The sequence below is a fragment of the Physeter macrocephalus genome, chromosome 4 (genome assembly GCF_002837175.3).
Source record: "Physeter macrocephalus isolate SW-GA chromosome 4, ASM283717v5, whole genome shotgun sequence".
NCBI lineage: Eukaryota > Metazoa > Chordata > Mammalia > Artiodactyla > Physeteridae > Physeter > Physeter macrocephalus.
Window position 1 is genome coordinate 115,745,769 of NC_041217.1, and position 20,873 is coordinate 115,766,641.

General features: G+C 38.6%; 1 protein-coding gene across 1 annotated transcript in view; it reads right to left on the reverse strand.

The window, feature by feature from the left end:
* Positions 1–993: 993 nt before the first annotated feature.
* Positions 994–20,873, reverse strand: part of PTGFR (prostaglandin F receptor) — a 54,010-nt gene continuing 34,130 nt past the window's right edge. The window contains exon 3 of the mRNA XM_007121279.3: positions 994–2,664. Within this exon, the coding sequence (XP_007121341.2) occupies positions 2,374–2,664 (291 nt within the window). The 3' untranslated portion in view covers positions 994–2,373. The remainder of the gene's footprint in view (positions 2,665–20,873) is intronic.

The following is a 20,873-nucleotide window of genomic DNA, read 5'->3' on the forward strand; positions in this document are numbered from 1 at the left end:
TTTATTTTTTTTTTCATTTTTGGTGTTTATTTTTTTAGTTTAACAGCATCATAAAACCAATTTAGTTACCCTAAACCTACGCTCAGATAATAGAGATAACCCTTCCAGGTTATGCAGAGAATGACCACCCTGTCACTCCCCAAAATCTTGCATGCTAAGCTCATACTCTCCCACACATGGTCATGTCACAATATCTCCTCAATGCAGACACATGGCCAGAGTGACATCATGGCAATAGAGCAACAATTCTGTCATTTGAGTAGAAGCCACAAGGAGAAGAGGCCTAAAACTCTGAATGAGGGTTTCTCCTCCACATCTCTCCCAGATCAGGCTCTATGGGACTGTTCGCTGCAGCATGCTACCCAGCCTGAGGAGAAAGGATGGAGCTTTGATTCCTTGTGCCTCATCTCACAAAACGCCAACACTCTCTCAAGCAACTGTAGGCAATACATATCTCCTCTAAACCATTGACAAGTTCTTTTAGTCTTTAAGTGCTCCTAAAACACATGAGAACATTTATGTAATACAACAACGATAACAAACTGCAATGGCTTTTTTTTAAGTATATACACTGAAGATATATATATATATATATATATCTTAAAATAACCAGTATGTAATTGCCAGTTTAAGAATGCACAAAAACTTTGCACATCCCTGCTCATTTGCACCAAGAAATTCTTTCCAGTTTTGGCAAGTATCAAGCACCTACTCTGTACTCTATAAGAGAATGACCTGCATTTGTATGATTCATCATTTACTGGTCATAAACTAAGAATATCATATGCCAGTGTGTATATGTATGTTTCCCTACTTTAAATTCATTGGAAAAAAAGATAGTTGTCTTTAAATCTTCACTGAGGCTATTTGCTTAATTTCTTTTAATGTATTCATTAGAATTTACCAACATTGACCAAATTTAACAATAACTTCCAAGTAAATTACCAGTCAAAAGCAAAAATTTGTGAAAATAATAATTTAAGTCTAATTGAACTGCACAGATTTCCTAAAGAATCTAAGATCAGTCTCACTGGGAAGATTAATTTTAAAACAGACCCCAGTTAATGAAGGGACTCTTTTTACAGAAATGCATTTCCCTATTATAAAGCAGAACTAGCTACCCTATGCTGTGATAGACCCATGACATTTTAAATGATTACTAAAATTCTTTGGGTTAAGTTATACAAACAAGCAAAGATAAAGTTTAAAATATCACTGAGAAATTTGGGGAAAAATTTCAACCCTTGATCTCTTGGTTAGCCATTATAAGGGTCTCAAAATGCCTGCTAATTGCCAACCCTCTCCTTGGCACTGGTAGCACACGCTTTAGAAGATGCCACATTACAGATTTAAGGAGCCCTCTTCAACTGAAATTTCTGATGTTCTTTGTGTGTGTGTGAGAGTGTGTGTGTGTGTGTGTAAGTGGAAAGAACCACACTAGCTGCAGATGGTCTTTGAATATTATTCTCTAGAGGTTGTGTTTCTTTTGTTCCCTGACATAGAAATGACACGGTGTCAATGACTAAAGGTAAAGCACATTTGCCAATGTTCTTTGGCAAAGTTTTAAGTTCTACTTGTTTGCATTATCCATGGCAGAGCTTCTTAGGAACTGCTATAATGCATGTCACCTATACACATGCTCACAGAGCCTCTGTTTCTCTAAAAATTATTGACTATACAGTACAATTTTGAGAGGAAATGGTGATTACTTGAAAACTATGACTTAAGAATATCTTCAAACAACATTTGACCTCCATAATAATAAATGCAAGCAGTCATATCTGTCAAATATGACAAGGATAGGCTCATTCTAAACAGGCTCACGAGATCAGGCAAACTGACAGCCACACCTCACATACATGGAAGTCATTATGAAAAGCCACAACGAATCCACTGTGACATGACAACCTACTAATTGAGGCTACATAATCTGGGGTAAAACAGACCAGATCAAAAGAGGTCACTCTGCTTCACTGTGCCTAGTCTATAAGGAACTGCTATAGAGCAGTGACATCCCCAAATAGCCATTTCACTGCACAGGTAGTAGACCAAGTAAATGCTACAGGCTTCAAGAGAATCACTTGTTCCAAAAGCATCAATAACACAGATAAGCCCAAAATTGTTTTCAATTTGACTCCTGTGGCATTATTTCATCACGTTTACCTCCAGTTGACAAAAACGTGTGAAAATGTGCAATTATACAGTTAATTTGACAAATTTCAAAAGCCAAATCTGACAAAAGTGCCCCCCAAACTATCTGGCTGAGGGTTGATTTTTCCAGTTAGGCTTTCTATATTTATACATTAACTGAAATATTGCCAAAACTTTCCTTAATTTGGTTCTAGACCTACACTGATTTACCATCCTACTGAACTAGGTGCTTGTTTGCTGAGTTACTTTCTCTGTAACTGGTGACTCAGAAATAGCAGCAACCTTTAAGGAATTTTTAATGGAGCTAAGCTCCCAAACATGTAAGCTGATGATATGTACTCCACAACAGCGTCTGGTAAATGTGTAGAGACTCTTAAGGACAGCCTTCCGTAGAAGAATATACACCCAGGGATCTAAGATTTGATTCCATGTTGCCATTCGAAGAGTAAAAAGGGTTCTTTCACAGGCACCCATAAAATCTTGCCTATTCATTCCAATGCTGGCCATTGTCACCTGCAAAACAAAATACGGAAATCAGCTGAGAGACATTTTCTCAGTCCTATAGTTTTGTTTTGTTTTTTAACATCTTTATTGGAGTATAATTGCTTTACATTGTTGTGTTAGTTGCTGCTGTATAACAGTGAATCAGCTATACGTATACATATATTCCCATATCCCCTCCCTCTTGCGTCTCCCTCCCACCCTCCCTATCCCCCCCATCTAGGTGGTCACAAAGCTCAATCCTATAGTTTTTTAACTGAACAAACTGCTTTATGCTATTCATTTCACTTTCCACAAAGTGATGTTATTTTGCAAAATACTGAGAAAAAGAAATGAACAGTCACAGAAACATTGATGTAGACATCTGAATCCTTTGAATTCAAATTGACATCAGAACTGCAAAAATGATAACTTATCTGGCAAGTCAAATGTGCACAAATAGAATGACCCAAGAGAGGACAAACACTGATCCTAGTAACAGACCTTTTCTTACTTCTGAGAAGAGAAAATTCAAAGCCAACACACATTTGTAAATTTCAATGAAAAAACTAAAGTTTATTTATGCAAATAAAGTATAGATAAGCTAAAGTTTGGATAAACTATAGAGTTTTAAAAAATTTATTTCGAGCATCTGATACTAATGTGCACATGGTATGTTAATATTGTTCTGGAATATTACTTTTAGAATTTTCTGCTTGGTAACTACAATGATACCAATGTCTTCTCTTTCATATTCCCTTTCCTTCTTCTCTTACCCTAGCCTTAACTTGGCTAAAATATTCCAAAATGCATTGGGATTTCCTAAGAGCTTTGAGGAAATGGGTCCCCCTCTTCATTACCATTGAGACTTAACAATTACAATGTAGATTTTGGTCTCATGTGTCCATTTTCTGACCACTTATGATGTTAAAGAGATCATTTTGTAGAATAAGTTCCATAAATGGTCCCAGCTATAGGTTAGAACTGGTCTAATCACTGAGCCCAGCTTTAACTTCTAAATGAACAACTGCAGAGCAAACAAGGTATCTTTGAAAACACCTTGGATATAAAAACAAATAATGAATAAATGAACAAAAGGTAAAACTGAAAACTTAAGGGAGACTTAGATTATTATGCCACCAGGATTAAGAGAGGATGTAAAAGCCTAAAACCCAAATGAAAAGAAAATCAAGTCTTCTTGGTCTTTTTGATGGATCATTATCAAGAAGAAATATCTTAATTTGGCCTAGTGATACTAATGGTTGAAGGAAAAATGTCCCTTACCAAAACCTTCATTATCTACACAACAAAGTAGAAACTCCTTAATTGCCTTCTTGATGATGCCTCTGAAATCTTCCTCTAAACCTCATCTCTCCTGCCAACACCCTCTGCTCCAACCGCTGTAAAGGCCTCATCTGTCCCAAATGCACCATTCCCTTCTGAACTTTTGGCTTGTGTAAGTCTCTTCATTTTGAACTTCTACTCCCCGTTTCTCTGCCTGACAAACTCCTACCCATCCTTCAAACCCCATGTTAAAATGGGCTCACCTCCATGAAACTTTCCCCGACTTCACCGAGATGAATTAGCAAGTTGTGGTGCCCCAGCACCCTGTCTATACCCAGTTGTATCACTTGCCACACTGCCTGATAATTATGTATTATCCTGTATATCTATGATCATCTCTCCTTTTTTTTTTTTCTAATATCTGGTACAAAGCTGATACCTAAGATGTTCTTAGTAAGTGCTGAAATGAATAAAATTGTATTATTTTTTATTCATTGAGGCTATTTCTAGAAGCACAGCAACTAGTCTTCAGAGAAACATCTGCTCATCCATCACAGAGGTCTAATATTTTGAGGCTCAGAATGCTTCTAAAAGTTTTAACACAACACCATCCACTAGTAAAGGATTCCAAGGTGGTTTGTTGCCACGTAAAGGAACAAGATCTTGCAGTCCACACAGATCATTTGGGAAATGGTTCTTTCCTTTATGGGTCCTTTTGTAGGGGAAAAATGTATCAAAGTGCAGGCTTAATGATTCTCTAGCTAAATGAGGCCGGCCATGTTTCAACACAGAGAAAATTAGTCCGCATACAATAGTACCTGGGTCAGGTCCAGGGTCCTATATCCCTGCTACCCAAGTTAGCCAGCAGGATTGAAGAAATAAGCCTATATGAGCCCTGTTTCTCTCAGAAGAAAACAGAGCCAAGCCCCAATTGGCTATCGGATTGAGATATCGGGTTGGCCAAAAGTTCGTTCAGGTTCTCCATAACATCTTACAAGAAAACCTGAACAAACTTTTTGGCCAACCTAATATTTTCACTTCATGTTTTTTCTTTACTCATCAAATATGTGTTGATTATCTGTTATGTGCCAGGAAATGTGCTAGGTGCTGAGGACAGAGTGGCAAACAAAGCAGATATTTCCTGCCCTTATGGAACTTAAAATCTATTTGCTGAGTTTTGGGAGGGTTTTTTTTGGTTCAAGAATGAAGGAATCAATCTTTCTCTTGCCTCATGAATATTAAGTGAATGATTTCCTATTAATGACTAGGTGTGTTCCTGGAGATCTCAGAGCCCAGCCAAGACATGGCTCTGTGTAGTCAGGAACAAAGATGCTTGGTGCAATTGCATGGAACAGCTGGGCCTAGTTTAGAAACAACCTGAAACTAACACATCGTTGTTAATCAACTATACTCCAATATAAAATAAAAATTTAAAAAAAAAAAACAAAAAACGCCTGAATTACATGACAAACACTTCTCTGACTTGACTCTCCTCCCTCCCTGCAAGCAGCAGTGTGGTCACCAGCCATGAAAAGCCATTGAGTCCTCTGCTGAGGGCAGCCTACCCAGGCTTCTCTCCAGAACACCAGGGCAGTGGCCAGGCACTCCCTCTCTCTCCCTCCCATGACCCCCAGCCCCAACCTGGAAGAGAGGTTGCTCTAGGGCCTAGCTTGGGAGAAGCACCAACCACTTACCCACCAGTAAAGATGGGGGTGGAGTATTCATGTAAAAGAAAGATCATAGTATATTGTTGACAATAGTATATTATTGAAAATTCAGGACAACCAAGTATGCAACAAAGGATAAATAATGGTAATTTCATGTAATGGGAAAAAATGCAAGCATTGATGTTTGTGATTCAGTCTTAATTTTTTTTAAAGCAAGTTACCAAACTTCGCTGTAGGGCAGGTGTGGCATCTTAGTTCCCCAACCAGGGATTGAACCCATGCCCCCTGCAGTGGAAGCAGAGTCTTAACCACGGGACTGCCAGGGAAGTCCCGCAAGTTACCAAACTGTATTCACTGTATGATCCCAATTTTGAAAAATAAAATACACAATTTTGTGCATGCATAGAAAAAAAAAACCTGGGGTGTATTTCAATGTTTTCCTTTGTTAACTCCAGATAGTAGAACTACAGAGGATTTTGATTTTCTCCTTTGGTTTGTCTCTAATTTACTAATTTGTTAGATAGATTGTGCATTGCTTTTGTAATCTGTATCTTTTTTTCCCATGTAATTTGTTGAAATATACGGGCGTACCTTGTTTTATTGTGCTTTGCTTTATTGCACTTTGCAGATACTGCATTTTTTTCTTACAAATTAAAGGTTTGTGGTAACCTTGTGTTGTCAGATGATGGTCAGCATTTTTTTTCGCAATAAAGTATTTTTAATTAAGGTATGTACATTGTTTTGTTAGACATAATGCTATTGCACAGTTAATAGCCTACCGTATAGTGTAAATATAATTTTGTATGCCTTGGGAAACCATAATTTCATGACTCATTGCGATATTCAGTTTATTGCAGTGGTATGGAACCAAACCTACAATATCTCCAAGGTAAGCTTGTACTATGGTACTAAAGAATCAGAGCTATTGTTAATCATTTATGAATGTCTATGTGTATGTGAGAGAGGTGCTGCAGAATTGCTGGGGAATTTCAGCCCTGATAAGCCTGGTAGAAGGTTGGGAGTTGGGGTAAGAATAGGAATGTCTACCATTTTCCCTAGGCTCCATCAACAGTCACCTCACAAGCCTTGAAAGCATTCTTCTCCAGCCAGCCCACCGGAACTTGGATTCCAGAGAGCCGTGCACAGATTCTCATCACACACGCAGCCTTTCATCTAATTTCCAAGAGCTACCCGACATGTAACTATTAGGTGTTATTTTCTAAAATATCTTCCATTGGACCTTGGCAGGTTACAGTTGGTCGTCTTTGTTTATGACTAGAATTCTAACTGAGAAGTGGAAAGGCCAAATGTTTGGATATTCTATGAAAAAATAAATGAATTAACCTGATACTTCTCAAGACACTCAACATTAAGACAATAGAGAAATAATGAAATCAAAGACGTGTATGGACCAGAGTGTTTATGTTCATTGCTAGCTGCAAAGAGCAAAACAGACAGATGTTACAATAAAATCTCCATTTATTTGGGCCCCATAGTACAATTATATCAACTGTTAAGGTCACCAAATTAATGAATCTACCAGGCTACTTTACTCACAGATAATAGAGCTCATGGTCACTAAAGTTTTATTCTGAAAGTACTCCATCATCCCCTACCCTAAGTCTGTATATTTGTTGACTGGTATCAGCACTCCAGTGGCTGTTCACAATTAAAAGCAATGGTAAATTCAAGAATTATACTTCTGTTCCTTTGAGTAATCACAAAAGTAAATCAAGCCAGCAGTGAGTAGTTTGAGTGTCTACTATGTCCAGGCCTTGTGGTAGATGCTAGTGATGCAAAGAACAATATTTAGAGAAATCCCAACATATGATATATTTTGCTTCTTTATCTAGTTTTTACTTCTGTCTCTGCCACTAAAATATCATCTTTAAGGCATGTATTTTTATCTGGTTCTCTGCTGTATCCCCAGCACCTGGCATAGAGTAGGGCAGGTCAATATTTGTTGAATGAATTAAATGAATGAAGTCCCTATGATGAGAGACTGACAAGAAAGCAAACAGTTATAATTTGTAAAAGGTACCACAGGCAGAGCTATTTGCTGGTACATGATCACAGATGCAGTAATTAAAATGATGAGTTTTTGCAATTTTTCAAGTACATCAAAACTTCATTTACTCAGACTTGACTAATTTTGAATTTTGTTTCTGCTAGAGTTTGTATTTCTCCTTGGCACCATTTTTTAAAGAAATTTAAATGAATACATAATCAAAGAACCATTTCTGGTAGAATGTCCAACTTCTTTAGATACCAAGCCATTTTCTAGCATTTTATTAACATCTATTTTCATATGAACAGTGTCTATGACAATTATACATGGTTCTCATCTAGTCACTAAAGCAGGTATTTTCACACATAGCTTTCTTATTCCAAGAAGCAGACCATTCCTTTCCTCCTTTCTGTCATCATAAAAGACTTAGTTCAGGGACACTTTCTTTGGGGACTGAAAGCATACACAGAAGTACAGTTCACTGATTTGCAAGTTATTGTCCCTTATAGCATGGTCATCCAGAGACTGATCTTTAGGGTTGGCACTTGAATAACCACAGAGATGGGGGCTAATTGTGATTATGCGATTACAATCCAGTCTTACCAGATGATGACAATGGTCCATCTGGAAGCTTTACCAAGGAACCATTTCATTACACCTCCAAGTTTGAGAAGTTCAATCTATGTGTTAATTTGGATAACTAGTGAGTAAAGAACCAGGTATAGATGAATGATTTTTGAATGTCACAGCACCTATGAGTATTGCAAATTAGAAATTTCATTTCATTTCATTTCATTTTCATTTAAATTGCCTTAATGGCAATTTTGGAAAAGGTACACTATATAAATCACTGAATCCATCTCAATACACCAGGTAACTTTTAGAGTTGAATATATTTGTGGTGATTTAACTCTGTAGCATTTATTCTTAAAATAGAATATTTTATCTCTGCAACAGTGACTACAAGAACCTTGAGAAAAAAACTTACTCTAGTGTAACTCACAAATAATAGATTTTTTTTTTTAAAGTAACAAATTGAAATGTAGAGGCTCTAACAGGATATATCTTTCAACTCTGAACTTATACCATACTGGAACTTTATAAATTTCTACATTGTTGAATATAGAAGGTAATATATCAATCATTTCCTATTTATTGAATACTCATTAAAATTAAGACAGTATTTGCATATGGTGAGTGATTCAGAGATAAGTAAGACAGAAATATTATAGTGCGGGGAGAAACGGACAAAAATGTGGTATTTCTTATACCACAGCTCTAGAACAGCTGTGAAATGTTGTCTACCCCTAAAGTATACATCAGTGCTGCAAAATACAAACACTGTACAATAAATTTTTTTCTGTTTGATTTGTTGATAGAGGATTAACCAATGGTCTGATTGACACCACATTTTTGTCTCTGCCTAAAGACATTGACAGTTACAAAGAAGTGAGAAAACAGGGCATGCTATATCAAGATAGCTCCCCCTAGAATGGGACTGTCCTAAATCATAATATTTTGTATGCATCTTTGCTGCTTCATGCCGGCTGAGGAAATCAGGTGCAAAATGAAGAGCGGGAAAAATTTTCAACTGAACAGTACATAGAGAAGAAAAAAAGTATAATACTTGAAAAAACAAAATATTAATATTTCTAGAGAAGGTTCATTTGTAGAATCCGTGTATTTTCATTTTCTATTCCAGTATCTTCTCCCAGGCCTGCACTTTTTTTGAGTCTGTTTAGAGGGAAAATTTATGCCAGAACTCCTAGGAATAATCATCCACATGGTCCCCTACTGCTAGGCCTTACAAAAAAGAAAAAAAGTTGTATTTTTTTTTCTGACACTTTTCAAAGGAATAAAATACAGTCATTTATCCCAGAATACAAAATATAACAAAAATTTTAAATAAATAAAATGTTTACATACACACACATATACATATATATCACATGTGATTTCTTTAAGGAAAAAAATATAGGAAATGTGAAATGAATACAATCAAAAGATATGTTCTACAAACCAAATAGAGATTGTATTGAGCTACAATGAGAGAAACTTACACATAAATGAATGAGAACAAACTATACAGTTAAGAGAACATCTTTATTACAACTGCAGACTCTATCATAGAACTGGACCACCATCAAAACACAGGCCAGCATCAGGCCATAAGAACTGGTCATCCTGGCAGTTATGGGATCCTAAATCATGGGAAAGGCAGAAAGTCTCCTGTAAACCAGAGCAACATGCTATGAGTAAGCAAGTAAGTTTCTCACTCCTATGAGTGAGAGATACAGCCACAAATAATAACTAAAATTAGAATTGAGTACTGCCCTGTGCTAGGAAAGCTCTTTTTATGTATTAGGTCAAATAAACCTCACAATGACCTTATGACATATGTACTATTGTTATCTACACTTTACAGATAAGGGAACTATGGTTCAATAAGATAAAGGACCAGTCCATGTTAAGTGTCAGGGCCTGAATGAAAGCATGTCCAGGGCCTGTCCTTCTAATTACTACACCAGACTGCCTAAGGGCCCTGCAATTTACTTGCTCAATATTCTTACCAAACTTCACTCAGGAGAGTAAACAAAACTTCCTAGGGAGTGGGAGACACCGAGAGAGACACTTGCCTGAGGGAACAGAGCTCTCACCACAACCAGGCCTATAGAAGGCGGCCCCTGGAATCTGCTGCTCCAGCCAACCTCTCCATCCACCCTGAGGCAGTGGTGGCAATGTAAGAAGAAAGCGGTGCAGGATTGAAGCCCTGCTCCAGTTGTAAAAATGCCTGAAGAAGCCCTTCTCTTTTTCCCTTCAGATTAACACAGATATATCCAACTTGCCCCTATGAGAGGCCAAGAATAAAGCAGAGGCCATAAAACAAGGTTTAGGATTGATGTCTCTGAGTCAGAGGGGTCCAAGGAACTATGCTAAAGTTTCTCGGCCCAAATCTAGTCATGAGCTACAGTAAATGATTATGTGTTTTTGTGAGCACTACCACTAAGACCTGCGTTCATGTTTCAAATAAGGCAAAAACATAATTGATCCTGAGAGAAGGGAAAACAAAATGTGCTTCATTTATTATGTACACATGTACCTGTCTACATCACTTCACCTGAGAAGACAGAATCACAAAATCTTAGTGAACACAGGAAAGTTTCCTTTATCTAGTCCAGTCTTCTCCACAAAGCACAAATTCCTTGCAGGTGTCCTTAAGTAACTAGTGGGACAAGACTCAGCACTACTCATGAAAGAATCTCTGCCATTTTAACTGTGTGAGTTGTTGAACATTCTCTATTATCACAAGCTAAAATTTATTCTATGTATCTTAATTTTTCCTCTCCGGAGCATCATGGAATAAGTGCACTTGTTTAATGTCAGCCTTTCACGTACTTCTTTAAAGATAACGCTGGTCTTATATTTTCTTCATTTCTTCAACTGATGCCCATACAACACAGTTTGCAAACTCCTGGCTGTCTACCTCTTATACCCTAGTTTCAGTCTTCCTTTTAAAAATTGCACTGGTCAGAAATAAAATTAACATTCTATAAATGGTCCAGTAAGTACAAAGCTCAATGGAACAATCATTTCCTGTGATCTGGACAAACTACCTACCTGTGCTTCCAGGAGTATGTCAGCTAGTTTCTCCTTGGCATGCAGCCTATGAATGGATCCTAACTCCTAGCACATTATAGGAAATAAGCTTCTTACTTGTTAATTGTACTCTTAGTGAATATGTAGAGTAAGATAACCTTCACTTTTCCCTGCTTCTTTCCAAATTATTCACACTTAGATGTATGAATATATAAATATACATCAATATATTCATACATCTAAATTAATGCAGAGTTAGAGTCACAGATTTATGACTCTGTCAGTGGATTTACTTCATGGTATAAACATCCAGTTCTAGAGCCTCATATGTCAAACCTGAGGCAGCACCAATGCATACGCTCTTTGATCCACTTTGATGATGTCCCTCAAACCCACATCCTGCTCCCTCTTCAGTGTCTTATCACTTAAAAACCATATTACAGGCTCCTAACTGGTCTTCCAGACTCCTTTTTTATTTATTCATTTATCTTATTTCAACTTCTTTATTATTTTATCAAATATTTCATAAATGCCAAAAATACGTCATTTTCCTGTTCTTCCCTCAATGGGAATGACCTATCCTTCTATCCTTCCTACCCCATCTTCTCCAGGAAGCCTTCCCTAAGCTCTCTATAGCTTGGTAATCTCTCATTCTAAATACATTCCCATCATGCTTGGCACCACTTCATGAGCATTGACAGACATAGTATCAGTGTAATATGAAAAATATAATGAGATAATGTCAGTATATGTATAATAGTCCTTCAATTATATTGTAAGTGCCTTGAGGACAGGACTTATATCTTTCACTTTCTCAAATCCTTCTCCTCCACCTTACACAGGACAATAGGAAAAAGACTCCCACAGCTTAGGAGAGAAAGACAAGAAGAAATAGGCAATTTCAAGAACAGAAGTTCAGAGATTTAAGCAGAAAGCAGGCCTGACAACCCCAGATCCAAGTCAAGGATTCAAAGTGAAAAACAACAGACATAAAAGAAAGCTTATGTGGACATGTGTTTCAAGGAATGCCTCAGATATTTGAGACCATTAAATTTTAGTCTGCCCAAAAGTGCTTATTTACTTAAAGGGACCTGGTTAGTTACACTGAGTTTTAAATATTTACTTTTTTTAAGGTTAGAAATCAAACATCTCCCCAGAAATCTTTCCTGTCCTTAGGGAAGGGTCATAGTCTCTGGTCAAAACTGAGAATGATATGGGAGGGTGAAGAGGAGAGATACAGATGCAGAGATTTCCACTGGCCAGATCCCAGAAGGACTTGGGAGCTTGGAAACGGGAGGTAGGGGGAATGGGTGCATTCAAGGTGCTACAACAGAGACTTCTCTGTCTTAGAGGTTAAAAAGCTTGTGCCGATTATCATACTAAGTGAAGTAAGTCAGAGAAAGACAAATATCATATGATAGCACTTATATATATCTAAAAAGATGATACAAAAGAACTTATTTACAAAACAGAAATAGAATCACAGACATAGAAAACAAACTTATAGTTATTAAAGGGGGAGAGGGATTAAATAGGGAATTTAGGATTAACAGATACACACTACTATACATAAAATAGATAAACAGCAAGGACCTACTGTATAGCACAAGGAGCTATATTCAATATCTCGTAATAACCTATAATGGAAACGAATCTGAAAAAAGAATATATATAAGAATATATAACTGAATCACTTTGCTGTACACCTGAAATATTATAAATGGACTATACTTCAATTTAAATCAATTAAAAAACGCCAAAAATACAAACAAAAAAGAAACATTGTATATCTATACAAGAAAGTACTGTAAGAAAAAAAAAAAAAGATGTGAGACACTCTTGATATATTCTAATAGGGCTGTCTCCATGGCACATTGTTAAGGGTAAAAAAGCAAGGTGCAGGAAAGCATATATTACATTTTGTATGAAGGGGAAAATAATTTATACATATGTTTACCTGCATATTCATAAAATGTCTTTGGAAGAATAAATAAGAAACTAATATCAGTGGTTGTCTGTCAGGGATGGGAAAAGAGTGAGAGAGACTTACCTTTTTAAAGTTTTTGAATTTGAACCAAATCAAAACATAATGCAAACAGTAATTCCAAAGGAGACAAAACAAATAAAACTGAAGAAGTCAAAATGAAAAACTTTTTTGAAACCGTGATAAAATAATTTTTACCTTCATTCAGATAAATTGTATAATCTTTAAAAATTGTGAATCACTGTATTGTACACCTGTAACTTACATAATATTGTACAGCAACTATACTGCAATTAAAAAAATAAAGACCAGAACTCAATGCAGTGTCTGCCATATAGAAGGTGCTCAATAAATATGAGTTGAAGGGCTTATTAATTAATGAGTAGATGGATGGATTTTAAACAAATGAATTTAGTTGTAGGGCAATATTGCTTAAATGTGCAGGGAATTCATTATGCAATTGTAACAGCCCAGTCTCTCCTAATCTCATCCCATACCTGCGTGCACTAACCCTGACTCCGTTCTTCCCATGGACCACAGCTCCCATTCCTGTACTGAGAGCACTGTGGCCACTTTGTTCACATTTCCTTGGTCATATGCTTCTCTGGACAATTTGCTACTTTGAGAGGCTGGATGCCACCCCTTTGGGGCTCTGTTTTTTTTTTTTTTTTTTTTTTTTTTTTTTTTTTTGTGGTACGTGGGCCTCTCACTGTTGTGGCCTTTCCTGTTGCAGAGCACAGGCTCCGGACGCGCAGGCTCAGTGGTCATGGCTCACGGTCCCAGCCGCTCCGTGGCATGTGGGATCTTCCCGGACCGGGGCACGAACCCGTGTCCCCTGCATCGGCAGGCGGACTCTCAACTACTGCGCCACCAGGGAAGCCCTGGGGCTCTGTTTTTAAATGCAAGAGAAAGGCATAGAAAAACATCAGACTGGTCCTCAACCTTTGGAATATTCCTGCTCAATTTAGATCTAGGAAGCCATGCAAGAGGTGAGGAGAAAAGGCTTCTCTCCTGTTCCAATAGCATGGAACATAACTCCCAGACATCCTCGTCTGTAAAACGGAAGAAGTGATGCTTGTTGACCAAGTTCCCAGACATGACTATGGTTATTCAACACCATGTGGATTTCTGTAGGAAGCATTTGTGACTTCAATTCAAAGGACTATTGTAATCCATTGACTTTTTCCATTTGTCCCATGCACGGAAAATGAATTTGCAATCAGCAGTCTTCTCAGCCTGACACTGCTTTTTTCACTGAATGTAAGAACACCTTGGCATCATTTGGTGGGTGGGAGGATGTACCTGAGCTGCCAGCACTATTCATGGAGTCCTTCTGAGGCAGGAGATAGATGGACCCCAGGCTGAACAGTTTCTCACCTGTGGACAGAAACTCTGTAATAGTAGAAACTCCATAATAGTAGAAACTCCATAAAAGCAGGATGATGGAGGAGGCTGGGCCCTGCCCAGATAAGAGATAAAAGACCACATATTCCTCATTCTCCAAATCAAGGAGATCTCCCCTACTACATATGCGCAGAAAGGCTCCTTGGAGGTCAAAAACAGAGGGGACGCCACCCCATAGTAAGTGATGTCAACTACCCATAGGCCTCTTCGCTAGAATCCATCTTGGCTAAGAGATGCGCACACACACAGGGGAGGACCCTGAGATATACCAAATATGGACTCAGAACCAGGCAAAGCAAGATGATTGGTCAAAGGAAACCCGGAAGAAATGCCCCATAACAGTGATTCAAACTACCACGAGGGCGCGACTCTCTCTCTGAGCCTGCCCATGTATCTATCCACACATACTGTACTCTTTTCTTCCTAATAAACACATTATGTGATTCACTACTTTCCATCTGCATGTGGAAATTCATTTCTACACAACTAATGGGCCAGGGCCTGTCACTGTGACCCCACCTCAATCTCTGCCTGGGAACTGAAACCAGGCTTCAAGCCGCTGCCGGCCAAGGCCACCTGAGATCACTTCATGGGACCCAAACCAGTCCATTCTCTATGTATGTGTCGTTATTACTGTCCTGCCCCTAGGTTCTTCAGAACCTTTTTTTTTCTTAGATTCCATATATATGTGTTAGCATACGGTATTTGTTTTTCTCTTTCTGACTTACTTGCTCTGTTTGACAGACTCTAGTTCCATCCACTTCACCACAAATAACTCAATTTTCCTTTCCTTTTATGGCTGAGTAATATTCCATTGTGTATATGTGCCACGTCTTCTTTATCCATTCATCTGTCGATGGACACTTAGTGGAAACACTGTTTTAATAGCAAAAGCAGACTGTAGCAGTAAGGTGTTTCAGGACGGATGTTAAGGTGTTTCAGTAAAACATCTGCCCTGAAACACATTATGTTTTTCCAAAGAGAAATTTCCTACAGGCAAAGTCGGTTTATTACTACAAAAGTTCGGAAAGATATTCTAAAGCCTCTCTAGGCTCTAGCACAATAATTTATTATGTAATGGGAATTTTTAATGAAATGAATGTCCCTTTAAAGAGAAAAAGCATCCACCATTTTTAAGAGAAAATCAGTCATTGAAAAAGGCAACCTAAGCCCACAGACCAAATGCAAAGGCTCTCAGCAACCTTATGGGTAAGTTTGTTACAAACTCTTTACAGATGAACAAATTGAGACACAGAACACATAACTAGGTAGAGTCTGGGTCAGGATTATAACCAATGTCTATTTAGATCTAAAGCATAATATGAGTATAGTTCAAAATGAAATCAACATATACTTCTGGTCAGGAAATAAATCAGGCCTTGCAGATTATCCAGTCAATTTAATTAAAAATAATTCCATTTCATGGCAGCACTTGAGTCAATCTGGTTGTTTGGTCACCAAGATAATACAACTCGTTAATCATTGAGATTTCTTTTTTTACTTTCTGAACTTAATTCTCTGGAGTGATGTAGTTACACTTTTAATTTTTCTTTGGGGTATCTAAGTAGCAAACTGAAATTCGTCTTCCTTAGTTATAAGTCAGTGTATACACTAGCATTCTCTAGACAACAGTCTACTGGCCTAAATCCAAACAAATTCACTCCCATGTGATTTTCAACACTTAGCCATAAAGCTCTGTTCCAAATCTGTTTCCTCTATGAAACAATCTAGTGCAATTATTATACTCCACATGGTTCTTTCTCGTCACACTTTGTTATGTATTACCCAATTTTCAACTGTTTCAGAAGCACATACCATGGCTCCACTAAACAGTAAATTCTATCAAGAAAAAGACTTTGTCTTGTGGACTTCTTTATCCCAAGTGCCTTGTTCAATGTGCGGTACATAACAGGTGCTCAATAAATACCAAATGAAATAATGAATGAGAAGAAATTTTAGGTCCATGGAGGCCACAAACCATGACTCTTATTTTACACTGCGCTGGGCACATAGTGAGTGCTTAACTGTGAACTGGTATACAGTCTTCTCAGTAATGCAGAAAACCATCCCAGTTTGCTGCAATGGCCACATCATATCATAAATAAATGAATAGCCAACATTCATCAAGTTCATGATACTTTTATGTTCAACATCCAATAGAAGCAGAATTAATGGGTTGTAGGGTTTGGGGAAAGGGGATCTTTTAAAATTTATTATTTTACTTTATTTTACTTTTATTTTATTTTAGGTAAGAGACTCAGTTATTTGAAGTGTAAACTTAGACCTTAAAAGTTTGGCATAAGCATGTCATTGATGTGTCTCTTTGACATGATTTGGGGAATGCAATTAAAATGACATTTTTGCATTCCATTAATCATCACTTCCTTAAGACCTCAGAAAGGCTGTCATTTACTGGTGTATTAGCATCATCATCAAAAATTACAATAAATTCTTTTGTTAGTTTAAGATATAGTTAAGACTCAGAGGCCAGCAATCATTGTCTAAAAACTAAACCACTTTATGACAATATGAAAAATTAATGCATTTATACCATTTAAACCTTTAATCCCATAGCTTTTTTAAAAGTCATAAAAATTCAACTTTTAAATAAAACCGAAACTGTACAATGCAGTACATACAGTTATTAGGTTGAGTTGATGATCTTTCTGAAATAAAGTACTGACTGGGGGACCTTCAAGATGGCAGAGGAGTAAGATGTGGAGATCACCTTCCTCCCCACAAATACATCAGAAATACATCTACACGTGGAACAACTCCTACAGAACACCTGCTGAATGCTGGCAGAAGACCTCAGACCTCCCAAAAGGCAAGAAACTCCCCACGTACCTGGGTAGGGCAAAAGAAAAAACAGAGACAAAAGAATAGGGACGGGACCTGCACCAGTGGGACGGAGCTGTGAAGGAGGAAAGGTTTCCACACACTAGAAGCCCCTTCACGGAGACTGCAGGTGGCGAAGGGGGGAAACTTCGGAGCCACGGAGGAGAGCGCAGCCACAGGGGTGCGGAGGGCGAAGCGGAGAGGTTCCCGCACAGAGGATCGGTGCCGACCTGCACTCACCGGCCCGAGAGGCTTGTCTGCTCACCCGCCGGGGCGGGCGGGGGCTGAGAGCTGAGGCTTGGGCTTCGGAGGTCGGATCGCAGGGAGAGGACTGGGGTTGGCGGTGTTAGCATAGCCTGAAGGGTTTAGTGCGCCATGGCTAGCCGGGAGGGAGTCCGGGAGAAGTCTGGAGCTGCCGAACAGACAAGAGACTTTTTCTTCCCTCTGTTTCCTGGTGCGCGAGGAGAGGGGATTAAGAGCGCTGCTTAAAGGAGCTCCAGAGACGGGCGCGAGCCATGGCTAAGAGCGCGGACCCCGGAGACGGGCATGAGACGCTAAGGCCGCTACTGCCACCACCAAGAAGCCTGTGTGCGAGCACAGGTCACTGTCCACCCCGCCCCTCCCGGGAGCCTGTGCAGCCCGCCACTGCCAGGGTCCTGTGATCCAGGGACAACTTCCCCGGGAGAACGCACGGCGCGCCTCAGGCTGGTGCAATGTCATGCCGGCCTCTGCCGCCGCAGGCGCGCCCCACATTCCATACCCCTCCCTCCCCCCGGCCTGAGTGAGCCAGAGCCCCTGAATCAGCGGCTCCTTTAACCCCGTCCTTTCTGAGCGAAGAACAGGTGCCCTCAGGCGACCTACATGCAGAGGAGGGGGCTAATCCAAAACTGAACCCCAGGAGCTGTGTGAACAAAGAAGAGAAAGGGAAATCTCTCCCAGCAGCCTCAGGAGCAGCGGATTAAATCCCCACAGTCAACTTGATGTACCCTGCATCTGTGGAATACCTGACTAGACAACGAATCATCCCAAAATTGAGACAGTGGACTTGGGGAGCAACGATATATATTTTTCCTTTTTCTCTTTTTGTGAGTGTGTATGTGTATGCTTCTTTGTGTGATTTTGTCTGTATAGCTTCACTTTTACCATTTGTCCTAGGGTTGTGTCTGTCCTTTTTTATTTTTTTTTTTAGTATAGTTTTTAGCACTTGTTATCATTGCTGGATTTGTTTTCTGGTTTGGTTGCTCTCTTCTTTTTTTTTAATAATTTTTATTTTTTTTAATTTTTAATAATTATTTTTTATTTTTTATTTTAATTATTTTTTCCTTCCTTCCTTCCTCCCTTCCTTCCTACCTTCCCTCCTTCCTTCCTTTCGTTCTTTCTCCCTTTTTTCCTGAGCTATGTAGCTGACAGGGTCTTGGCGCACCGACTGGGTGTCAGGTCTCAGCCTCTAAGGTGGGAGAACCGAGTTCAGGACATTGGACCACCAGAGACCTCCCGGCTCCACATAATATCAAATGGCAAAAGCTCTTCCAGAGATCTCCATCTCAACACTAAGACCCAGCTCCACTCAACGACCAGCAAGCTAGAGTGCTGGACACCCTATGCCGAACAACTAGTAAGAGAGGAACACAACCCCACCCATCATCAGAGAGGCTGCCTAAAATCATAATAAGGTCACAGACACCCCAAAACACACCACCAGACACGATCCTGCCCACCAGAAAGACAAGATCCAGCCTCATCCACCAGAACACAGGCACCAGTCCCTTCCACCAGGAAGCCTACACAACCCACTGAACCAACCTTAGCCACTAGGGGCAGACACCAAAAACAACTGGAACTAAGAACCTGCAGCCTGAAAAAAGGAGACCCCAAACACAGTAAGTTAAACAAAACGAGAAGACAGAGAAATATGCAGCAGATGAAGGAGCAAAGTAAAAACCCACCAGACCAAACAAATGAAAGGTAATAGACAGTCTACCTGAACAAGAATTCACAGTAATGATAGTAAAGATGATCCAAAATCATGGAAACAGAATGGAGAAAACACAAGAAGTGTTTAACAGGACATAGAAGAACTAAACAGCAAACAAACAATGATGAACAACACAATAAATGAAATTAAAAATTCTCTAGAAGGAATCAATAGCAGACTAACTGAGGCAGAAAAACGGGTAAGAGACCTGGAAGATAAAATAGTGGAAATAATTACTACAGAGCAGACTAAATAAAAAAGTATGAAACGAATTGTGGACAGTCTCAGAGACTTCTGGGACAACATTAAACGCACCAACATTCGAAATATAGGGGTCCCAGAGAAGAAGAGAAAAAGAAAGGGACTGAAAAAATATTTGAAGGGATTATAGTTGAAAACTTCCCTAATATGGGAAAGGAAACAGTTAATCAAGTCCAGTAAGTGCAGAGAGCCCCATACAGGATAAATCCAAGAAGAAACATGCCAAAACACATAATAATTAAATTACCAAAAATTCAATACAAAGAAAGCATATTAAAAGCAGCAAGGGAAAAACAACAAATAACATAGAAGGGAATCCCCATAAGGTTAACAGCTGACCTTTCAGCAGAAACTCTGCAAGCCAGAAGGGAGTGGCTCCGAGAAGAAGATATAACAACTGTAAATATTTATGCACGCAACATAGGAGCACCTCAATAAATAAGGCAAATGTTAACAGCCATAAAAAGGGAAATCGACAGTAACACAATCATAGTGGGGGAATTTAACAACCCACTTTCACCAATGGACAGATCATCCAAAATGAAAATAAATAAGGAAACACAAGCTTTAAATGACACATTAAACAAGATGGACTTAATTGATATTTATAGGACATTCCATCCAGAAACAAAAGAATACACTTTCTTCTCAAGTGCTCGTAGAACATTCTCCAGGATAGATCATATCTTGGGTCACAAATCAAGCATTGGTAAATTTAAGAACATTGAAATCATATCAACTATCTTTTCTGACAATGCTATGAGACTACATATCAATTACAGGAAAAAAACTGTAGAAAAATACAAACACATGAAGGCTAAACTATACCTTACTTAATAACAAAGAGATCACTGAAAAAAATCAAAGAGGAATTCAAGAAATACCTAGAAACAAATGACAATGAAAACAGGACAACCCATAACCTATGGGATGCAGCAAAAGCAGTTCTAAGAGGGAAGTTTACAGCAATAAAATCCTACCTCAAGAAACAAGAAACATTTCAAATAAACAGCCTAACCTTACATCTAAAGCAATTGGAGAAAGAAGAACAAAAAACCCCCAAAGTTAGCAGAAGGGAAGAAATCATAAAAATCAGATCAAAAATAAATGAAAGAGAAATGAAGGAAACAATAGCAAAGATCAATAAAACTAAAAGCTGGTACTTTGAGAAGATAAACAAAATTGATAAACCATTAGCCAGACTCTTCAAGAAAAAAAGGGAGA